Source organism: Aulonocara sp. 'chitande type north' Nkhata Bay, linkage group LG15 (genome assembly GCF_057382095.1).
Source record: "Aulonocara sp. 'chitande type north' Nkhata Bay isolate Kocher_YH1m ecotype deep benthic linkage group LG15, A_spYH_male_GT1.1, whole genome shotgun sequence".
Taxonomy (NCBI): Eukaryota; Metazoa; Chordata; class Actinopteri; order Cichliformes; family Cichlidae; genus Aulonocara; species Aulonocara sp. 'chitande type north' Nkhata Bay.
Window position 1 is genome coordinate 30,097,700 of NC_141358.1, and position 19,011 is coordinate 30,116,710.

General features: G+C 41.5%; 3 protein-coding genes and 1 long non-coding RNA gene across 4 annotated transcripts; 2 read left to right on the top strand and 2 right to left on the bottom strand.

Moving 5' to 3' along the window:
• Nucleotides 1-2,746: 2,746 nt before the first annotated feature.
• On the top strand, nt 2,747-4,848 carry LOC147313347 (uncharacterized). Its single transcript, XM_086264198.1, has 2 exons — nt 2,747-2,934; nt 3,574-4,848. The coding sequence occupies exons 1-2, from the start codon at nt 2,756-2,758 to the stop codon at nt 4,811-4,813; spliced, it is 1,419 nt and encodes a 472-aa protein (XP_086120324.1). The 5' UTR covers nt 2,747-2,755; the 3' UTR covers nt 4,814-4,848.
• A 464-nt stretch (nt 4,849-5,312) lies between these two features.
• Nucleotides 5,313-6,583, bottom strand: LOC147313348 (uncharacterized). Its single transcript, XM_086262935.1, has 3 exons — nt 6,522-6,583; nt 5,870-6,002; nt 5,313-5,796 (listed from the first exon to the last, which is right to left on the bottom strand). The coding sequence occupies exons 1-3, from the start codon at nt 6,581-6,583 to the stop codon at nt 5,338-5,340; spliced, it is 654 nt and encodes a 217-aa protein (XP_086119061.1). The 3' UTR covers nt 5,313-5,337.
• Nucleotides 6,584-12,580: 5,997 nt separating this feature from the next.
• LOC147313349 (uncharacterized) lies at nt 12,581-13,940 on the top strand. Its single transcript, XR_015124923.1, has 2 exons — nt 12,581-12,838; nt 13,676-13,940. It is a non-coding gene; the product is annotated as an uncharacterized LOC147313349 (long non-coding RNA).
• LOC147313350 (uncharacterized) lies at nt 13,536-15,714 on the bottom strand. The gene is made up of 2 exons (XM_086262838.1): nt 15,440-15,714; nt 13,536-14,550 (listed from the first exon to the last, which is right to left on the bottom strand). The coding sequence occupies exons 1-2, from the start codon at nt 15,697-15,699 to the stop codon at nt 14,280-14,282; spliced, it is 531 nt and encodes a 176-aa protein (XP_086118964.1). The 5' UTR covers nt 15,700-15,714; the 3' UTR covers nt 13,536-14,279.
• Between the last annotated feature and the right edge of the window lie 3,297 nt (nt 15,715-19,011).

A 19,011-nucleotide genomic window follows, 5' to 3' on the forward strand; every position in this document is an offset into this window, starting at 1 on the left:
CATATAGTTGATTGATTGATCATACTTTATTCATCCCGAGGGAAATTGGGTTAAGGCTGCCAGCTGTGCCAGCGCTGTCTTACCCTTCCGACCATACATTCATTACACAAACATCACATGGGAAAGACAGGTCAGAGGGGTATAACATGGAAAAATCACAACATGAGCAAAGATAAGGAGAAAAAAATAACTCCTCCCCCCCAGGGAGATCAGTTTAAGAACAGAAAAAAACACCTCTGCACATAGCACATGAAAAAACTCTTAATACACCAAAGAAACACATGACAAGCAACAGGGACGGGTAAAGGGTGCATCCGGGCCTGCAGCATAAGCGCTGATCTCCTTGATCCACCGTCAGCATCGGAGAGGAATAAGCATAGAAGGCGTTTGGAGGGGGAGGGGGGATGAGTGTACAATCCTTCATTCCTGACCCTTGGCTAATCTCCTCACAGGTCAGTGTGATCTGTCGCCAAGAGGCAACCCTTGAGGGGGGAATCTGTCATGAGTATCATGAGTGCCCCATGGCAGGGTGTGAGGAATGGGGATGCTCCTGAGCCAGTCGTTGGCCGGATCTGTCCTTCTGGGGGTAGTCCTCTACCTTCCGGTCTTACCGGTCCCTGCCCTCTCCCTCATACAACACCTTACTCACACAAAGGGTCACCCATATGAGGGCTCCCTTCTTGTCCTGCTGGCATGGGCACGCACATGTCACTGAGATGTGTGGCCTCACGTCTTTAGTACTCATAGAAGCTGCGGACGGCATGGTTGTCCTGGTTCTCTTTGTGCCTAACCCTGACCCTTACCTTAATCCTAACCATAACCAGATTGCAACCCCGACACTAAAACCACATTTTGAGACTCAAAAATGCCTTCAAACTCGTGGGGACCAGGATTTTGGTCCCCACAAGGGCTGCTGGTCTCCACAACTATAGTAAATTCAAATTTTTGGTCACCACAAAGATGTTAATAGCCATCCACATACACTATAGGAAGATTGTTGATTTTTGTATCTGTTATGAAGGAAGGAAGGCTCAGGGTTTAAGTAATCAGCATCATGGGCTCATCCGATTAGAATAAGAATAAGCAGTCATCTAATCATTCACAGGGTTCTCCCTTTATTCTCAAATCAATAAAGCAAAGAAGGAAGGAAGGAAAGACACACATGGACTGCCAATGCTGAAAGAAAACAGAGATTTAAGTTACTCATTACCTTAAACAATACATAAAATAAAAAACCCAAAAAAGAACCTCACCTCTGCTGCCGCCCCGTGTGGGAGTGAAGAAAGAGTGAGCCAAAAGTGAATGCAGTCCTTATATAATGTGTGACAGGTGAGTGCAATTAAGGACAAGCACCACACCCAATCAAAGGTGAGAGAACTAAACAAGGTGCATCTGGTGAAGTGAGTGGGTGTGCTGGGATGTGCTAAAAGGTGGGTCTTTACAACAGTATCTGTATTTTTTTTGTGTGTTTTGGGTGTTTAAGTGTGTTTGCTTTGTTTTGACTCTTACCGGTCAAGTTGAGGCAGCAGTTGGCGATACATTGTGCGTTTCTATTTGTTTTCCCCATTTCTAGATTTTTATTTAAAAAAACTTTTAAAAAATCAAATAAAACTAATAATAAATTAAAAAAAAAAAACATATCACTTTCACATAGTTTGTGTTAAGGCCAGGAGGCTAGGACGTGTGACTCAACGTGCCCAGTCTTTGTAATCAAATTGTAATCTAATCAAAATATTGACGTTCTTATAGGTTTTAGCTTTTAAGTTCATCAACTTCAAAAACTTAAGGATCTTGGCTGCATAAATTTTTTCAAACTTTTGCTAACTTCTTTGGGTTTACAGTGCTGTGAGAGTCTGTGGATACTGTTATGTTCAGAATTTTTGGAAGGAATCTCAGAAGACAGGTTTGTCTTTTAAAAATGTATTTGCTTTTGGCAGTTGAAATTACAAGTTTACACAGCGCTGTGGACCTCTATGTGAACCTGCAGCATGTTTCACAAAAAGGATGACCCTCAAGTGGGCTGTACAACATTATATAGTGAGAGAAAAACAGATTATAACAGCTATCTTCTTCCCGCACAGACGTGGCAGTCTTGGTGTCTGCTCCGAAGGATCCTCCTATCTCCATGACCTCATCTGGTATTCGCTCCCTCCTCTGTAAGAGACAGAAAAGCAAAACTCCCCTCTGCCTAGCCTTGATAATCTTATGTTATTATCCATTGTTCTTCTAGTGATTCAAAGTTGGTTTAGAATATCATATTCGGAACTCTCTGACCCAGAGACTTATTCTAATTATTATCTATGTGTGTAAGCGTGTTTGCAATTACCCCTCTGCACTCTAAGTCATTTCTTACAATATATCAGTCCGGACAGTCACGCTGAACGAAGCTTATAACCTTCAGAAGACTGAGTGCCAACTCATTATGAGCACATTTGCAGTAAATGTATGAAAATGATTATAACCACTTATTTTAGTAAGAGAAATCAAACATTTTCAACCCTAACAGTACACAAGGTATCTGTCATGGCCAGGGTATTTTCTGTGTCTTGCTCTGTGTGGGGTTTTTTTCTCCATTTGGCAACGGTGGACATGTCTTTGGTTTGGTCGCATTTCGCACTCGGACACTTATCCTTGCACCTTATATGCAGTCTGTGGTTGAACTGTATTTAACTGTAGTGTGCACAACAGTTCACCCCTCTGGTGGTAATCAGACTCCTTCATTAGCAGGTATCCACAATCATCCGGTTGTTCAGTGATGACGCGACGAATCCGACGAATCCTACTTCCGGGTCTAAACGCTCCTGTGTTCAATATGACACAATGCTGTGTTCCTGGTTGTTTTAACCAATCTGGCTCAAAACAACAGTCTAATCTGTCATTTTACCGGTTTCCTTGTGAAAAGAGAGAGAAGAGGAAGTGGCTGAAGTTGATAAGGTATGTTACAACTCGTAAGTGAATGAATAAATTTGTAAGATAAGAGCTAGTGGGCTCTTACTTTAGTTAGCTAATATAGCTAGTGATGAACAATTAAAACCCGCTACTAAAAGACAAACTGGCTTTTACCAGTAATTGTACTTATATAGACAATGGATTTTATTGTGTTTTTTTTTAATACAAAGACGTTGTTGCATTTTTGAAGTCATTTTTATTTCTCCAAGCAAAGATTGAGAGCTAAGGGTCACTTCGCTATATATATGAACCTTAGTTAGCTTTCGACGCTCAGAGGAATAAAAATTACGTCCAAAAAGCGATGTCTATGTAAGAAAATACATTACAATCCCCAGCCTATGTGCCAGTTAATTACCAAAATAAAGACCTAACCAACAAATAGCTAGCAAAGGTTGCCAGTACTTATCTTTCTGGTAAGCTTAAAAGCAAATTAGTACAACGATGTGTAAGAAAAGCATCTGGACTTCTTTAAGTTTTAAGTTTCTTGAAGCTTCTCTCATCTGGATGAAAGAAGCTTCTCTCTATTATTTATCTCTATTTTTTTTTTTTTTGTATTAATCATAACTAATGGAGGGCTAGCGTATGATCTGAAATTTCTCTCTGTCTTTTTAAACACTTCCACAGACGTGAAAACTTCACCCCAAACTGCAACTCAAGAGTCTGCAGTTGGCACTTCCCTCAAGGAAAAGCTGAGGGGCCAACAAGATTTGCATGGAACGACGGGAAGTCTTTTCAGTTCCCAGATGACCACAACCCTGTTAGAAAAAAGAAGAAAAAAGAGCAGGTCCCAGCTATTGGTGAAAATCAAAGTGAAATATCAGATGAGCCACATCATTCCAACAATGCAGCTACACAGACAGATACTGCAAGTTCCACAAGTTCTTCCCAAAGTCTTCTGGTGCTAGAGATTCAGAATGACATGCTAAGAATAGAGAATGAAAAACTTAAAAAACAAGTAGAGAAGCAGAAGCAGACTTTCTCATTCAGTCAAATATCTGACAATCCTGAAAGGGTCCAGTACTATACTGGATTGCCCGATGCTGCTTCTGTCCTGTTTTTAGAAGCGCTTCTTTCCAGATTTGATCTTAAATATCATTCTGATTGGACTGTCCAAATGATGCCCCTAATTGACCAGTTATTTCTAACCCTGATCAAGCTCAAACTTAATTTTGGTCATGAAGACCTTTCAATAAGGTTTAACTGCAGCAGAGGCACAGTAACTAATATTTTTACAACAATTGTTAGTGCACTGCATGACATTTTGTATGTTGGCATGCTGGAAAACAACATTCCCTCGAGAGCCAAGAATCAAACATCGCTGCCAGATTGCTTCCAACCATTTCCTAACTGCAGGATTGTGCTTGACTGCACGGAAGTTTCTGTTTGTAACACAGAGAGACTTGACACACAAAGTCATTTGTACAGCCAGTACAAAGGACGGACCACACTAAAGGCTCTAATTGGTGTGGCTCCTAATGGTGTAATAACCTTTGTAAGCAACTTGTACGGTGGAAGTGCCTCAGATAAGGCCATAACAGCTGACTGTGGAGTACTGCAACATCTACAACCAGGTGACATGGTCATTGCAGATAAGGGCTTCACAATTCGGGACATCCTACCAGAAGGGGTCTCACTGAACATTCCGTCCTTCCTCACCAACGGACAATTCACACAGGAGGAAGTGAACAACAACAGGAAGATTTCCTGTGCAAGAATACATGTAGAGCGTTCCATTCAAAGACTGAAACTTTTCTCAATTTTGCATCACATCCCACATCAGTTAAAAAAAAATATTAATAAGATCTTGAAAGCATGTGTGTGTCTTACAAATTTACAAACACCTATTCTCCGTGAAATTGAATAAATTATACCTGTGAGAGTTCAGAGGTAAAAGTACATTGTGTCATTTTCTAACTACTTGTGGACCAGAAAATACAACTGTTGAATAAGTTTACTTTTATTATTTATAACTCCTAAGTGTTCTGGATTGTTTTGTGTGTATACTCAGGATGTTACAACATAAAAACAACTTAGTTGCATAGTTTCAAATTGAGAATGGTCTCATTTGTGATTCGTATAATGTTTTACTCTGTTTTTATCAATGGCTTGTTACATTTTTCATTCCATTCCAGCTTCCTGATTACTGCCTAGTTTTCTTGCTATGCATTTTCAATTAAAATGAAGAATACCAGATACATGTGTTACTCTTTATTTTCAGGAACAGTTTGTCCAAAACATTTTATTTTTTCAAATCAAAAATTAATATAATTTAAGAATTTATCTGAATATATTTACAAAGTTACAATGACAAAAAATGTACAATTTCCAAATAGTTTTAAAATTAACTATAAACATTTGGACTGATAAATTACTCATGCTGATATGAATTCAAAGCTGCGATAAAATATGGGGTAAAAAAACTTCCCGGTAGAACGTTTCCAACGCTTCAATGTTAACAGCCCAAGTTTGTTCTCTATCCACATGCAAGATGAAAAAGTCACATGGAGTCCAAACAATAAAGTGACAGCTTTTCGCCCCTGTGAGATAGAGGTTGCCCTGGATCTGATGCCAGTAGTTGTGATTCTTTTTTAATACCAGGGAACCACTTGCCTCATCCAGCTGTAGGAAAAAGTCCTTACTTTCTGCAGCCTCCAATACAGTTTTGGCTCTGGCTGACCATGGGCATTTCACCTCAATGATGCACTCATTAGAGACAGTCCCATCTGGAGAACCACCAAGCAGGCCACTGTTAGATAAAAACAGTCCCCTCTCCTTGATAGCTGCACCAGTACAGTCAGTGTACAACTGCTTGGCCTTTGGCTCATGAAGGATCCCCCAATCACATGCCTTTGGGGATGAAAATACAACTTAGTCATAAAGGAATTCTTAGATGCACAGACCCTTTTTACTAACAACTTACTTTAGATCCTTCTGTCAGGTTGTACTGTCCAAGCAGAGTCTTAAATAAGGAAGGGGGGTATGAGCGCCGCTGGACTGCACTCAGGACCAAACCGAAGTTGCTGGCTGTGATTCTCTTCTTGCGATATGCTGACCTTTTATAAAGAAACACAAATTAAGAGACACAGTTAACTAAAATTTCCTACTTAACACTTAACAGAATAAATTTCAAAGCACTTTCTTTTTTTAAGGTTTTAATGGAACCAAGAAATTTTGACCACAGAATAGACAAAGTCAGGTACAGAGTATATAAAATACATGTAAAAAATAAAGTGGGGACAGTGGAAGCAAACAGTCTGCTGTATGTAGTTTACAAGAGTTTACATACATGTACAATTTATACCACATGTTAAAGTAAATATCAAAGTACCTGAGAGCATTCAGGACTCAAAATCCAACCCATCCCAGTAAAACGTTGCAATTTCGATAGGGATGCCACTGCCCATTCCTTGTCCTCCTGGGAGACAGGTCTTTCGATTCCAGCTGAAAAAAAAAAACTTTTAGTAATCTGTATAAATAATAATTTTAGCATATAAAACATAATGCTTTTTAAAAAGTTAAGAAAATAATTATTATAATTAATTCAAAGGACAAATTTTAAATAAATAACTGACCTTGTGTTGTTGAGGGTGTCATCACAGACACTCTCTTGGCAGTAATTTCTTCTGCTTTGCATGATTTTACCCTCTTCCACACACATTCCACGTCAGTGCGAGACACATTCTTCTCCACCCAAATCAACAATGCCGCCATATGATGGCACTTATCATTGCCAATCGGGCACTCACAGGAGCTGAACCTGACTGACTGACCCTCAACATGCACCTACATTGAAAGAAAGTTAATGCTTACCCTAAACATTCTAACAAACACTTGCAGCGCTGCTCTGTGTACTGGTACTAGGTTAACTAGGCTAATATAACTGGTACTAGGCTAACATTACTAACTCTCCAAAACCTCCATGTTATGTAGATTTTCATCTTCGTTTACTTCCACTGTTATAGCATTGCTGTACGTGTGTGTGCTTTATGAAATACATCAGAATACAGAATATCTCATGTTTAATCGTCGGCTAGCTAGCTTACTCCTAGCTCACCTCAACATTGTAAATCTTCTTTTTCATGGATGCCTGGACACTTCCCTTTATAATTCCGCCTGGGAGAACGGTTACACTGACCACTTTACTAGAGTTGAAGGAATTAAGACCCTTTTTAACCCTAATTGGTACTTCGCTAAAGAAGGAGATAATCGTGAACAAAGTCACTGGCTCCACCATCGTTGTTTCTTGAGGAGCACTTAGACCCGGAAATACCTGCAACGTCATCCGTGACGTCTGACTGAACAACCGGATAGCTTACTGTGTGAAGAAAGGTTGGTTCATAGAAAGTAGCACAAAAGTTTAAAAATAAATTTAAAAAAAGCTGCTTACATATCATCTAAGATATACAGAAGATGTACCAGCAGCAGCAGGGTGTGTGATATTGAAACAGTAATTCTGCTTTATTCTGCTGGCCTGAGGGGCCTTGGGGCAAATTGATTAAATCATTATCACAACATTGGTCTGTTCAGATCAGTGAAATAGCCAGCATATAGCCAGCATAGGGTGCCTCGGTCCTGGTTATTGCTGTGACCATATATTATTAAAGGAGAGACTTGAATGGTATTGAACTGGCTTAAATGAATATAAAGCTGATCATTTAAAATGAATTACAATGAGCTAAGGCAGAGACAAAGAGCCTCTTTGGGCTAAGCGAAACCGCAAGTAGGTCAATAATGCTGACAAATTTCCCGATTAATGAGCTATGTAATCACTTTTATATTCTAGTATCTAAAAACATATACAAAACACCCCATTTATATCAGTCTATATGTATCTATAACTATTTTTCTATGTTTTCCTTTTGTCTAATAATTAACTAAAAATACAAGTGCATGGAGGTAGCGAGAAAGTGGGTGGACATTACAAAAGCATACAAAAAGAACAATTACACAATATTTATATTATCATTTGTGTATTACTGATTTGATGATATTATATTATATCAGTGTTTCATTTTTAATTAAAGTTATTTCGAATACACATAATATTATGGTTTTTTTGTTAATTGTTTTGGGAAACAATATTTGTAAATAACTCAAATAGATAAAATAATTAACTACTGTGTGGTCAAATCTATTCAAAGAGCATATAGAGTTTTGTGTTTCATAATGACTCAGAGGCTTCTATTTTTTATATTATTGCTGTTGTTCTAAAAACATTATTTGTTATATATAATAAATATGGAAAAACTCCTTGAATGTGTAAACATATTTTTAAAAAAAGCCAAATTGTTGAGGTACCCTTGGACAAGCTACAGTCTCTGCACACTGCTCCCCTAGCGCTGGATTGGTGGCTGCCCACTGCTTCACTGAGTGAATGGGTTAAATGCAGAGGGCTCATTTCCTACGGGATTAATAAAGTATACGTTATTATTAATATGAATTGAACTCTGAATTGTTAAATATAAAAATTCAAATTTCTGTGTTTACAGATTATTTTTATATGGTAAATGGACTAGTACTCAGAAAGGCTCTATCCTTTGAAGCCCTATTCACCCAACCACACATACATTTAGCACTTTTTTCTGTATCTGTGTGTTGTCTAACATTTACACAGACACTCATACTATTGTGGAGTCATTGAGCAAAACTCATGGTTTATTGTGTTGTTCAAAGATACTTCCATTAAAAAGACTGGAGTAGCTGGGGAATCAGTCCAAATTTTCACAACACTTATGAGAGTAAAAAGAGAAAGAAACATGGATGTGCCCTTTGGGAAGATGTTTTGACCATTTTCTAATCTGATTACATCAAGAAGAACATCTGTGGCTCAGGTGGTCATCCGATCACCTACAGATCACCTACTAATTGGAAGGTTGGTGGTTCGATCCTTGGCTTCCCCGGTCTGCATGTCAAATATCCTTGAGCAACATACTAACCCACGCGTTCATCGGAGTGTGAATGTGTATGAAGTGTTAGTTTGCACTTGTGTTTAGACGTAGATGGGTGAATGAGGCATGTTGTATACAGTGCTTTGAGTATTCTGGGAGAGTAGAAAAGCGCTATATAAGAATAAGATCATTTATCATCTGTACAGCAACAGAAGACCACACTGGGTGACACTCCTCTGAACTAAGGAGTCAGATTTGGTGTAAACAATACAAAAGTGTGGATCCATTCTGCCTTATCATTACTTAAGGCTACTGGTGGAAGTGTAGCATTTAAACACCTCAGCCTACTTACATGCCAGGTCCAAAATATTTCTCCAGAATATTCAATTCAGTTCAATTTTATTTATATAGCGCCAAATCACAACAAAAGTCGCCTCAATGCGCTTTATATTGTACAGTAGATACAGAGAAAAACCCAACAATCATATGACCCCCATGAGCAAGCACTTTGGCGACAGTGGGATGGAAAAAATCCCTTTTAACAGGAAGAAACCTCCAGCTGAACCAGCCTCAGGGAAGGGCGGCCATCTGCTGCGACCGGTTGGGGTGAGAGAAGGAAAACAGGATGAAAGACATGGTGTGGAAGAGAGACAGAGATTAATAACAGATATGATTCAATGCAGAGAGGTCTATTAACTCATAGTGAGTGAGAAAGGTGATTGGAAAGGAAAAACTCAATGCGTCATGGGAATCCCCGGCAGCCTACGTCTAGTGCAGCATAACTAAGGGAGGATCCAGGGTCATCTGGTCCAGCCCTAACTATATGCTTTAGCAAAAAGGAAAGTTTTAAGCCTAATATTGAAAGTAGAGATAGTGTCTGTCTCCCGAATCCAAACAGGAAGCTCGTTCCACAGAAAACTGAAGGCTCTCCCTCCCATTCTACTTTTAAATACCCCAAGACAGGGGTCAGCAACCTTTAAGACCCAAAGAGCCATTTGGACCTGGTTTCCATGCAAAAGAAAACACTGGGAGCTGCAAATCCTTTTTGACATCTAAAATGAAGATAACACTGTATATATTGTTTTTTACCTTTATGCTTTGTGTGAACAACTAAGGTGTGTTGCTTATAAAATCCATGAAGTGCTACAGAGAAAATTACATTTTATTTATGTAATTAACACATTTTGAACTCTTAAAGAAATATAACAAAAGGACAGACACCAACCTGAACTAAAATGATCCATGTAGCAAACAGAAACGCCACCCTTATATCGCCTTTGGGCTTTTGGAGCCTTGACCTGACTTTTAAAAATAATTGGGGAAAAAAGCACTATGCTGCTAAAAAATGAAAAACAGATATTTGCAAAATTCTGCCTAAATATGTATTATACCAGGTTAATGTGTGTTGCGGGGCGTCGTCTGCAGTGACGCTGCAGGTGAGGCGGACGCACCTGAGTGGCACCCGCAATCACGCCTCCCCGCCTTAACGTCTGTGCTATCTATGCTGTTGTTGGTATATGTCTGGCTGTGAGCTGAAAAGCTACAGCCGGCTGCATGCGTACAGCAACCGTGTGTGAAAAGTGGTCAATAAAGAGATGCTGAAAAGCATGTTCATGCAAACATCGTAGGGTCTGCCGTGATATGTTTACAATGGGACTTCTGCTCCTGAACCTCGATGTGCACACATCGTCTGCAAATCGGGGCTGTACGAAGTCACTTTCATCTTAATGCAGGACTGTAAGCTGTCATCTGTGAGGCGTGAGCGGTGTTTGTTTTTAACATAGTTCATGTTGGAGAATACCTGCGGACATAATGTGGCTCCGAAGATCCATAATTGGCCTACCTGGGGTTGAAAGACTCAATAAATGCACGGCGTTTCGGCTGGTATACCGGCTTCCACGTGCGTGACGCTTATTTTGAGCAATGAAAAAATAATAAAATATAATTTTATTTTTATATTTCAATATCACAATCTTCCAATTTAGAACTACAAGTTTGGTTTGTTTTTTAAAAAAGAACTAACATAAATAAAATACACTTCAGCTAAATACTTCTAATTTATTTTCCCAAACCACTATAAGGACTAAAGAGCCGCAGGTTGCCGACCCCTGCCCTAGGATCAACAAGTAGGCCTGCAGTGCGAGAGCAAAGTGCTCTAATAGGGTGATTTGGTACTACAAGGTCATTAAGATAAGATGGGGCCTGATTATTTAAGACCTTGTATGTGAGGAGCAGGATTTTGAATTCAATTCTGGATTTAACAGGAAGCCAGTGAAGGGAAGCCAAAACAGGAGAAATATGCTCTCTCTTTCTAGTCCCTGTCAATACTCTTGCTGCAGCATTTTGGATTAACTAAAGACTTTTCAGCGAGTTTTTTGGACATCCTGATAATAATGAATTGCAGTAGTCCAGCCTGGAAGGAATAAATGCATGAACTAGTTTTTCAGCGTCACTCTGAGACAGGATATTTCTAACTTTAGAGATGTTGCGCAAATGGAAGAAAGCAGTCTTACGTATTTGTTTAATATGTGAGTTGAAGGACATATCTGTGGTGTTTCGACAGAAGAACGGAGACGACTTGGTTTATAATGGAATGTGTATTCAGCAGTAGTTAGCCATCCAAAACATATCACAATACCCTTCTCTTCTTCTATCCTTCTATCACTATTAGTCACAGAGCCCCCTACTGGTAACTGAGTATATGTTCATATTCAGTCCCCCTTGTAAAGCAACCCTTCACCATCTTAGCAGTGTATGTAAACATAACATCTCTCCTCATTCTCACAGAATTCTACTACCTCAGTATTACTTACTTAGCATGGTAACATTACTATTTGCACATAACATTATCAGTAGTAAACTTTGCAACCAGACAGCATTTTCAATACTGCTTGCTGAACCTATTTCACTTATAACATTACTGGGTGTTTGAACTATACCTGTGGTCTATACCCATCTTGTTATGGTGCCTAAATCGTCCTTTATAATGAATACTTGTACAGTTAAGGTTACTGTAGTAACGTAACAACCTTAAGTCACAAAACTTCACAAATAAATCACAGTAAATCAATCATCTATTATACTTGGACCTCAGAACTAGCAGTATGGAACTTAACATTAGCATCCAACAGCTCAAGCGTGTTATTTCCCACTTTTTTTTTAAACTCATTTCATTACGTAATCCTTGGTCCAAGCTGGTAACTGTCTCAGTCTGTTAGGAACATTAGGAGTTTCTCTTGTGTTGTTTTCAACCTCTTCACCAGCCTGCAACGGCTCAGCATTCTCTGCTCGGCAGAGTGAGAGACCGGCTGCATTCCATCTCTTTCCATCACTCAAGATGAAGGTGCTCAGTCCAGTCTGTTGCTGCACTGACAGTGGATCAGTGAACTGTCTCTCTCCCTTCCCCACTCGGAAAGGCTTACGTATCCGCACCCTGTCACCGACCACAAGCTGGGGAGGTTTTGCCCCCCTCTTAGCATCAGTGTAGCGTTTACTCTTAGGTGTGTTCACACCGAACGCGATGGACGCGAATAGAGCGTCAGGTTTACATGTAAAGTCAATGGAAAGGCGCGATGACGCGCGATTGCGGGTCCCGCGAAAATTCGGAAGCAGATTTGCGTCGCGAAAACGCGAAAACGCGTGAAACGCGCGTCAGTGTAGCGCGTCTGGCGCGTTTGACTCGCGAATAAAACCACGGGCGTGAGTTTTTGTGTTGCATTTTGTGCATATGCGCGTTTCGCGTCTACCGCTCGAGTTGGAAAAATCTGAACTCCAGCGTCAAATCGCGCCGCGACAACCAATCAGGAGCCTGGTGACGTGGCTGTTACCTAGGTCAAAGGGGCAGATCCAGCCAAAGCCTTTCATACTTCAATGGAGGGGAAGGCTAATCAATGCGGTAGCAAACAACTCGGAGCTGTACAACACCAGCTGCTTTCAGTACCGAGACAGGAATAAAAAGGACCGAGCTTGGAGGAAGATATGTGAAGAGATCGGGCAACCTGGTAAGTTCATTCATTTCTCTTTTGAAAGTTTTCACTGACCCGGGGAAGGCGCACAAAAGCTAGCAAGCCACCGCTATTTTCCCACTGACGTACAAATACCGTTCTGCTTTTATGCATGTTATCATTTAGGAATATATTTTATTGTTTATTAATAAACAGCACACAGTGGTCCCGCTGTTCATCCGTCACTGCTTTGCTTTTTCGCTGATTTTTTATTGCACAGTACAGCATTGCATTCTGCAGCCTGATTGACAAATCTCCTGCGCTTGCCAAATTTATCACGTTTGGTTTTGATAACCATCGCGTCCAATAGAAAAAACAGCACAAAAACACCCATAACTATGAGCCTCATTCGGAAATAGACACCTGCACCGTGAGGGAAAAAGGCGCATGAAAGTGGCGGGCAGATGAAGACAAACCGCGGCATAATAATACTTTTACGTTTTGCAATCTACAAAGGTTTGCACTTTGAGAATCAATTGTGAGAACTGTGACCAGGGGCTAGTTATTCTGAGAACCCCTGCAATAAATGAGGGACCACTGTCTACTCTACGATTATTATATCCAACCTGTTAACATTTAATACTGTATTGATAGAACCAACTGATTCTGCAGCAGAGCATCCCCAGTCCCTGAGCTCCTGCTGCTGCACCCACAGATATGTACAGCAAGCACTGATACCTTTTTAGTTGGTGGGATTCCCTTGTGATCACCTTTACTAAATATCTACAACCAATCTGATTATATCCTGTTATTGTTTTTTTTTTTTTTTTCAATGTTGAAATTAAAATCTAGTAGCAGCCTTCTCATTTCTTTGTGTTTTGTGCTGTTTTACAGGCCCACAGAGGAGGACGGCTCCGAGGCAGATGAGGGACGGGTCCCAGGACGGTCCATCGGCGGTGGAGCTGGCCATCCTGGAGTCCCTGAAGAGGCCACACCAGTCTCCAATGGAGCATTTCCTCCTCAGCCTTGTTCCTGCTCTGGAGAGCAGCTGGTCCTTTTTATTCCTGTCTCTCTGTAAATTCTTATATTTTATATATTTATGTTTAATGTTTTTCTGTTTGAGACTTTTAATATTATTTCAAATAAATTTTTATAATGACTAATGTCTCAGTTCTACTACACAGCAAATGTTGGCACACAACTTGACACATGTAGAATTTATTTCATATTATACTAATGACAAAATATACTAATACAGTGGGATGCAGAAGTTTGGGCAACCTTGTTAATAGACATTATTTTCCTGTATAAATTGTTGGTTGTTACAATAAAAAATGTCAGTTAAATATCATACAGGAGACACACACAATGATATTTGAGAAGTGAAAAGAAGTTTACTGGATTTACAGAAAGTGTGCAATAATTGTTTAAACAAAATCAAGCAGGTGCATCAATTTGGGCACCACAAAAAATAAATGAAATGAATATTTAGTGTATATCAATGTGTGTGTCTCCTATATGATATATGGGGTGCCTTTGTCTGGATGTGCTTCCCATCCAGAGCTGCACAGCACAGAGGAAAGTTCCAGCGCTCCTGGAATCCCTCTGTGATGGAGCGCCAGTCTCCAGGTGAAGGCACAGCCATGAAGTCGTCCACTAGACAGTCCCAGATGGACGTCGCTGCCTGGGGGGTGATCTGGCTCACCGTGGACACACCGACTCTGAAACTGAACGCGATGGTCCTGAAGGAGTCCCCGGTGACAAGGAACCTGGACAAAATTGTTCAAAATCAGTATTATGTGTACTGCAGTTACAAAATACATCATTCAAATTCCAAAATACTTTTGTGATGTCAGATTTAAATCACAAAACATGAATCTTACATAAAACCTTTTGTAATTATAAGGATAATTACAAAATGTATATTAGATAATATCTAAAACAGTTGTGTTTTGTTTTAACTTTAACATATCATAATTTGATTGGTAGCAACTTTCACAACTACAGTGAGCCAATCACTCATAATTCCTAAACATGTCAATCAGGTAGGAATGAAGTAAGACATTAATAGAAATAAAGAGTTGTGTGTTGACATGTAGCCCTTTCCTTGCTTAAATCATTAATAATTTTGAAAAATTAATCTGTGATAAGACAGCTTATCAAGATAGAACCATGTAACTAGAGATGAACCAAACTGTTCACAGTTTTATCTAACTCTGTTTTAATAAAGGCTGGTGACCCCTGCTATAGAGTCTGACAGCTGCAGGGATTATATACAAATATTCAACTATCCCAGAATTAAACCAGGTCTAAATAAAAAGGAGTGAGTATCACTACAAAGGTTAACTCAGTGGTCCTAATGCTACAGTTTGATATCAGCAAACACCGAGCGCATACATTGATGTGACACCACAGCCATGCTATCATTCAAACACTGATAACAGCATAAATCGAATTAAATCGGGACTTGATGAGAGCTTCTGAGTATCACTAGAAATATTATAAAGAGTCGTCTCTGTACCACAGTTTGCTTTCAGTAAACACCGACAGCATTCACTGTTAGCATAGCACATCCATGTTAGCAGTGTATAACTGGATGGATTAGCATATTAGCACAGATATCAATAAAGGACTACCGTATTAAATAGTTTTACTAACCTCAGGCAGACGGACAGGCGCTCTGCAGGTGGGATTGAGCGTCTGTAGTTGGTGTCTAGGCGGGCAATGCTGGGACCGACGAGGGAAAGCAGGTCCTCAAACTGGCCGACGGTGATAGCGCTGGAATCGGCCGTCATCCAGGCGCAGCTCCTGGAGCAAGTGGTGAAACTCACCAAACTGCTCATGCCTCTGGAGGACCTGATGGACCCAGGTACGGCGAGGACGTCTTTTACGCTGCTGCTCTGCTCTCCACAGTACATAGAGAAGGGAGACTCTCTCTTCAATCAAGCGCTAGCTCGATAGCTGCCATCTTGCAAAACCAGGTCTGGCACAACTCCCTCCCACATTCCTCCCACATTTCCGGATATTTTGACGCGCGATGGATTTTTCTTGGACACGCGTTGAGACGCGAATGTACACGCGTCAAATTAGGGGCGTTTGGGGCGTTTTATTCGCGTCCATCGCGTTCGGTGTGAACACATTGCTGGTGAAAGACTCTGGCCCTGCATTGGTCATACTGTCCTGTGTCTTTGGGAAATGGCAGGACATTTAGCTTTGTTCTCATTGGTCTCCCTCTGAGAAGCTGAAACGGAGCTGCTCCAGTTGTTGCATGAGCTGTAGCATTCTGTTACGGCGGGCTTCCACGGCTTCTGGGACACCTGTGCAGCCTGAACACAGTCCTTCAGTACTCTGTTGAATCTTTCAACACACCCGTTTGCTTGAGGGTGATACACACTTGTTCTAATGTGCTTGATGCCCCTTTCCTTCAGGAAATCAGCAAAAGCAGATGAAGTGAATTGTTGTCCATTATCTGTCGTAAGCTCACAAGGGTTTCCCTCCCGTGCAAAAACTGAAGACAAGAACCTAATAACAGTGTCTGTAGTAGCTGATGAAGTAAAGGCTACTTCTGGCCATTTGCTGAAGTAATCGACCAGTGTGATAGCAAACCTGCAGTCCTGCGACCCACGGTCAAAAGGTCCAACAATGTCAACGGCCACATGCTGAAAGGGACCATCTGGAAACTGAACCGGCTGTAGGGGAGCAGGAGCAGTTTTGGCCGTTTTGTCACACGATTGACAGACAGAGCACGATGACATAATCGCATGGACTTGAGTATCCATGCATGGCCACCAGTAAAGCTCTCTGAGCCGCTGCTTTGTGCGAACTATGCCCTGGTGACCTTCGTGTGCGAGGCATATTACCTTTTCTCGCAGGGACCTCGCATTTATTGTCAGCAACTTTCTGCCAGCCCTCTCTCCTTGCTTTTGCAGCCTTTGCAGTGTTCCCTTGCGTTCTGATTAAACTCTGAAACTCCTGAAATCCCTCACTCAAGAGTTCTTGCTCTGCTGCCGAAAAATACTGAGCGCTCTCCTTCGACATTTTCGCAGACCAATCAGAGGGTTGCCGATCAATGTTTCTACTATCGATGCGTAGCCCTTTTTACGACACCCAGTGATCTCACATTACTTCATCCAGCTGTACTAATCGTCAACAGCAGGTGTGTTCGGAGAACCAGATTAGCGAGCTCACGTTTAGCGTGATGATTTGGTCTTGGATGTGTTATTTGATCTTGGATGTAGTAAGCGACGTACGAAGAACGGGCCCCAGGACGGTACTGCACATCGTACTGAAAACACATCAACCTTGCAGACCATCGTGCGATTCTCATGCCAGCTCTGTCCATACCTTTGGTGCTGAGAAGGGTAGTAAGAGCTTGGTGGTGAGTGCGAAGCGTGAATCTGCGGCCCCATACATATGTACGCCATCTTTCCACCGCCCAGACACAGACTAACACCTCCTTTTCTGTAGTGGAGTACTTTCATTCAGCAGGAGACAGTGTTCGGGAGGCGAATGCCACAACCCGCTCCACTTGATCTGGATGTAACTGTGTCAACACAGCGCCTAGCCCGTAGTCTGATGCGTCTGTGGTGATAAAAGCAGGTAAGTCAGGGTCATAGACGGCAAGTGCGGGACTTTCCAGACGGAGTTTTTTCAGGTTACTGAAGCTCTCATGTGCTGCCTCGTTCCACTGGAGTTCAACTTTCATGTCTGTTTTCAGCAACTGTCGCAGTGGCTCCACCAGTGTAGCATAATCTGGAATAAATTTACGGAACCAGGATGACAAACCCAGGAATGAGCGCAATGCAGCCATATCCTTTGGAGTAGGAGCCTCAGCAATAGCAGTAAGGTGATGTTGGCTTGGACGTAGGCCTTCCTTTGAGATTACATGGCCCAGGAATGTGATGTGTGACTGGCAGAAGGAACTTTTCCCAGTATTAATCTGCAGGCCGACGTCTCTGAGACGTTGGAGAACAGCTTGCAGGCGTGTATCATGCACCTCCTTTGATGTTCTGTAGACGATGATGTCATCCAAGTAGTTGCGAACACCAGGCAGATCTTTCAGGACTGTTTGCATCATTTTCTGGAAAGCCGAAGGTGCTGATGCTAGGCCAAATGGAACACGTGTGAACTGGAACAGTCCCTCATGAGTGATGAAAGCAATCAGCTTGCGGCTCTCCGGATGCAAAGGTAATTGGTGGTATGCTGAGCTCAGGTCAATCTGGCTGTAGTGAGTGGCACCCGCCAACTCAGAAAACAGATCCTCCATGTGAGGAAGAGGATGGCAGTCAGTAATGATGCTTTTATTGGGTTCACGAAGGTCAACACACAGTCTCAACTCCCTTTTGCGCTTCCGGGCCACGACCAGAGGACTCACCCACTCAGCTGCATCAATCCTTTCAATTATGCCAGCTTTGAGTAAGCGAGAGAGTTCTGCTGATACCTCTGTACGTACACTTAATGGCAGGTGTCTCAGCTTTTGACGTACAGGCTGCACATTGTTGTTTACCTGTACTTTATGGATGAACCCTTTAACACACCCAAGCTGAGCTGGTGGAATAGGATCAACATTGTATACAGCAGACTTCCGGTTAGTAGAATCCGGCTCATCTGCAGTTTCATCCTGAATGCGGTCCACTTTGCCTCCGACGATGCAGACGTTCAGTGCTCTAATGAGATCGAGGCCTAATAGCGGGGAACCAGCTTTGACAATGTAGAAGGAAGCAGGAACTTTTTCATTCTGTGCATGCAGTGCAACTGATGCAGGCAGACAACCCATCACAGCTAACTCATCTTTAGCATAAGTAACTAGTTTGACTTTAGGTCGCACCAGTGAACAGTCTGCAAAATACTGTCTGTAGATAGTTTCTGGCAGAATAGACACAGAAGCTCCATTTTCTACTATCAGCTCTACCGTCTTAGAACCACCTTGTACAGTTTCAATGTCGACAGTGCAGGTAAGCTTATCTTGAATAGCTGCCATCATTTTAGCATCTTGCATGCACAGTACTGCCAATTCTGGAACCACTACTTCTCTCACTTCACTGACTGACGACTTACATACCTTGGCAAAATGTCCCTTTTTCCCGCAGTTGTTGCATTTTGAAGAAGCAGCCGGGCAGTTTTTATCATTAGCTAAGTGCTTGTGAGAACCACACCTGAAGCACTTCCGCTGCTGCTGCTTTGAACCTCCCCGTTTGCGTTGGTCTGGAGTGCAGCCTTTAGCAGGGCGA

Bases quoted from the DNA above. Each gene is read 5' to 3' on its own strand.
- LOC147313350 (XM_086262838.1), bottom strand. From the start codon at position 15,699: ATGTACTGTGGAGAGCAGAGCAGCAGCGTAAAAGACGTCCTCGCCGTA. The intron at 14,551-15,439 runs GTTAGTAAAACT...AATTTTGTCCAG, and splicing joins CGCCTGTCCGTCTGCCTGAG to GTTCCTTGTCACCGGGGACT.
- LOC147313347 (XM_086264198.1), top strand. From the start codon at position 2,756: ATGACGCGACGAATCCGACGAATCCTACTTCCGGGTCTAAACGCTCCT. The intron at 2,935-3,573 runs GTATGTTACAAC...ACACTTCCACAG, and splicing joins AAGTGGCTGAAGTTGATAAG to ACGTGAAAACTTCACCCCAA.
- LOC147313348 (XM_086262935.1), bottom strand. From the start codon at position 6,583: ATGCAAAGCAGAAGAAATTACTGCCAAGAGAGTGTCTGTGATGACACC. The intron at 6,003-6,521 runs GTCAGTTATTTA...TCTTTATAAAAG, and splicing joins GACACCCTCAACAACACAAG to GTCAGCATATCGCAAGAAGA. The intron at 5,797-5,869 runs GTAAGTTGTTAG...TCATCCCCAAAG, and splicing joins ACCTGACAGAAGGATCTAAA to GCATGTGATTGGGGGATCCT.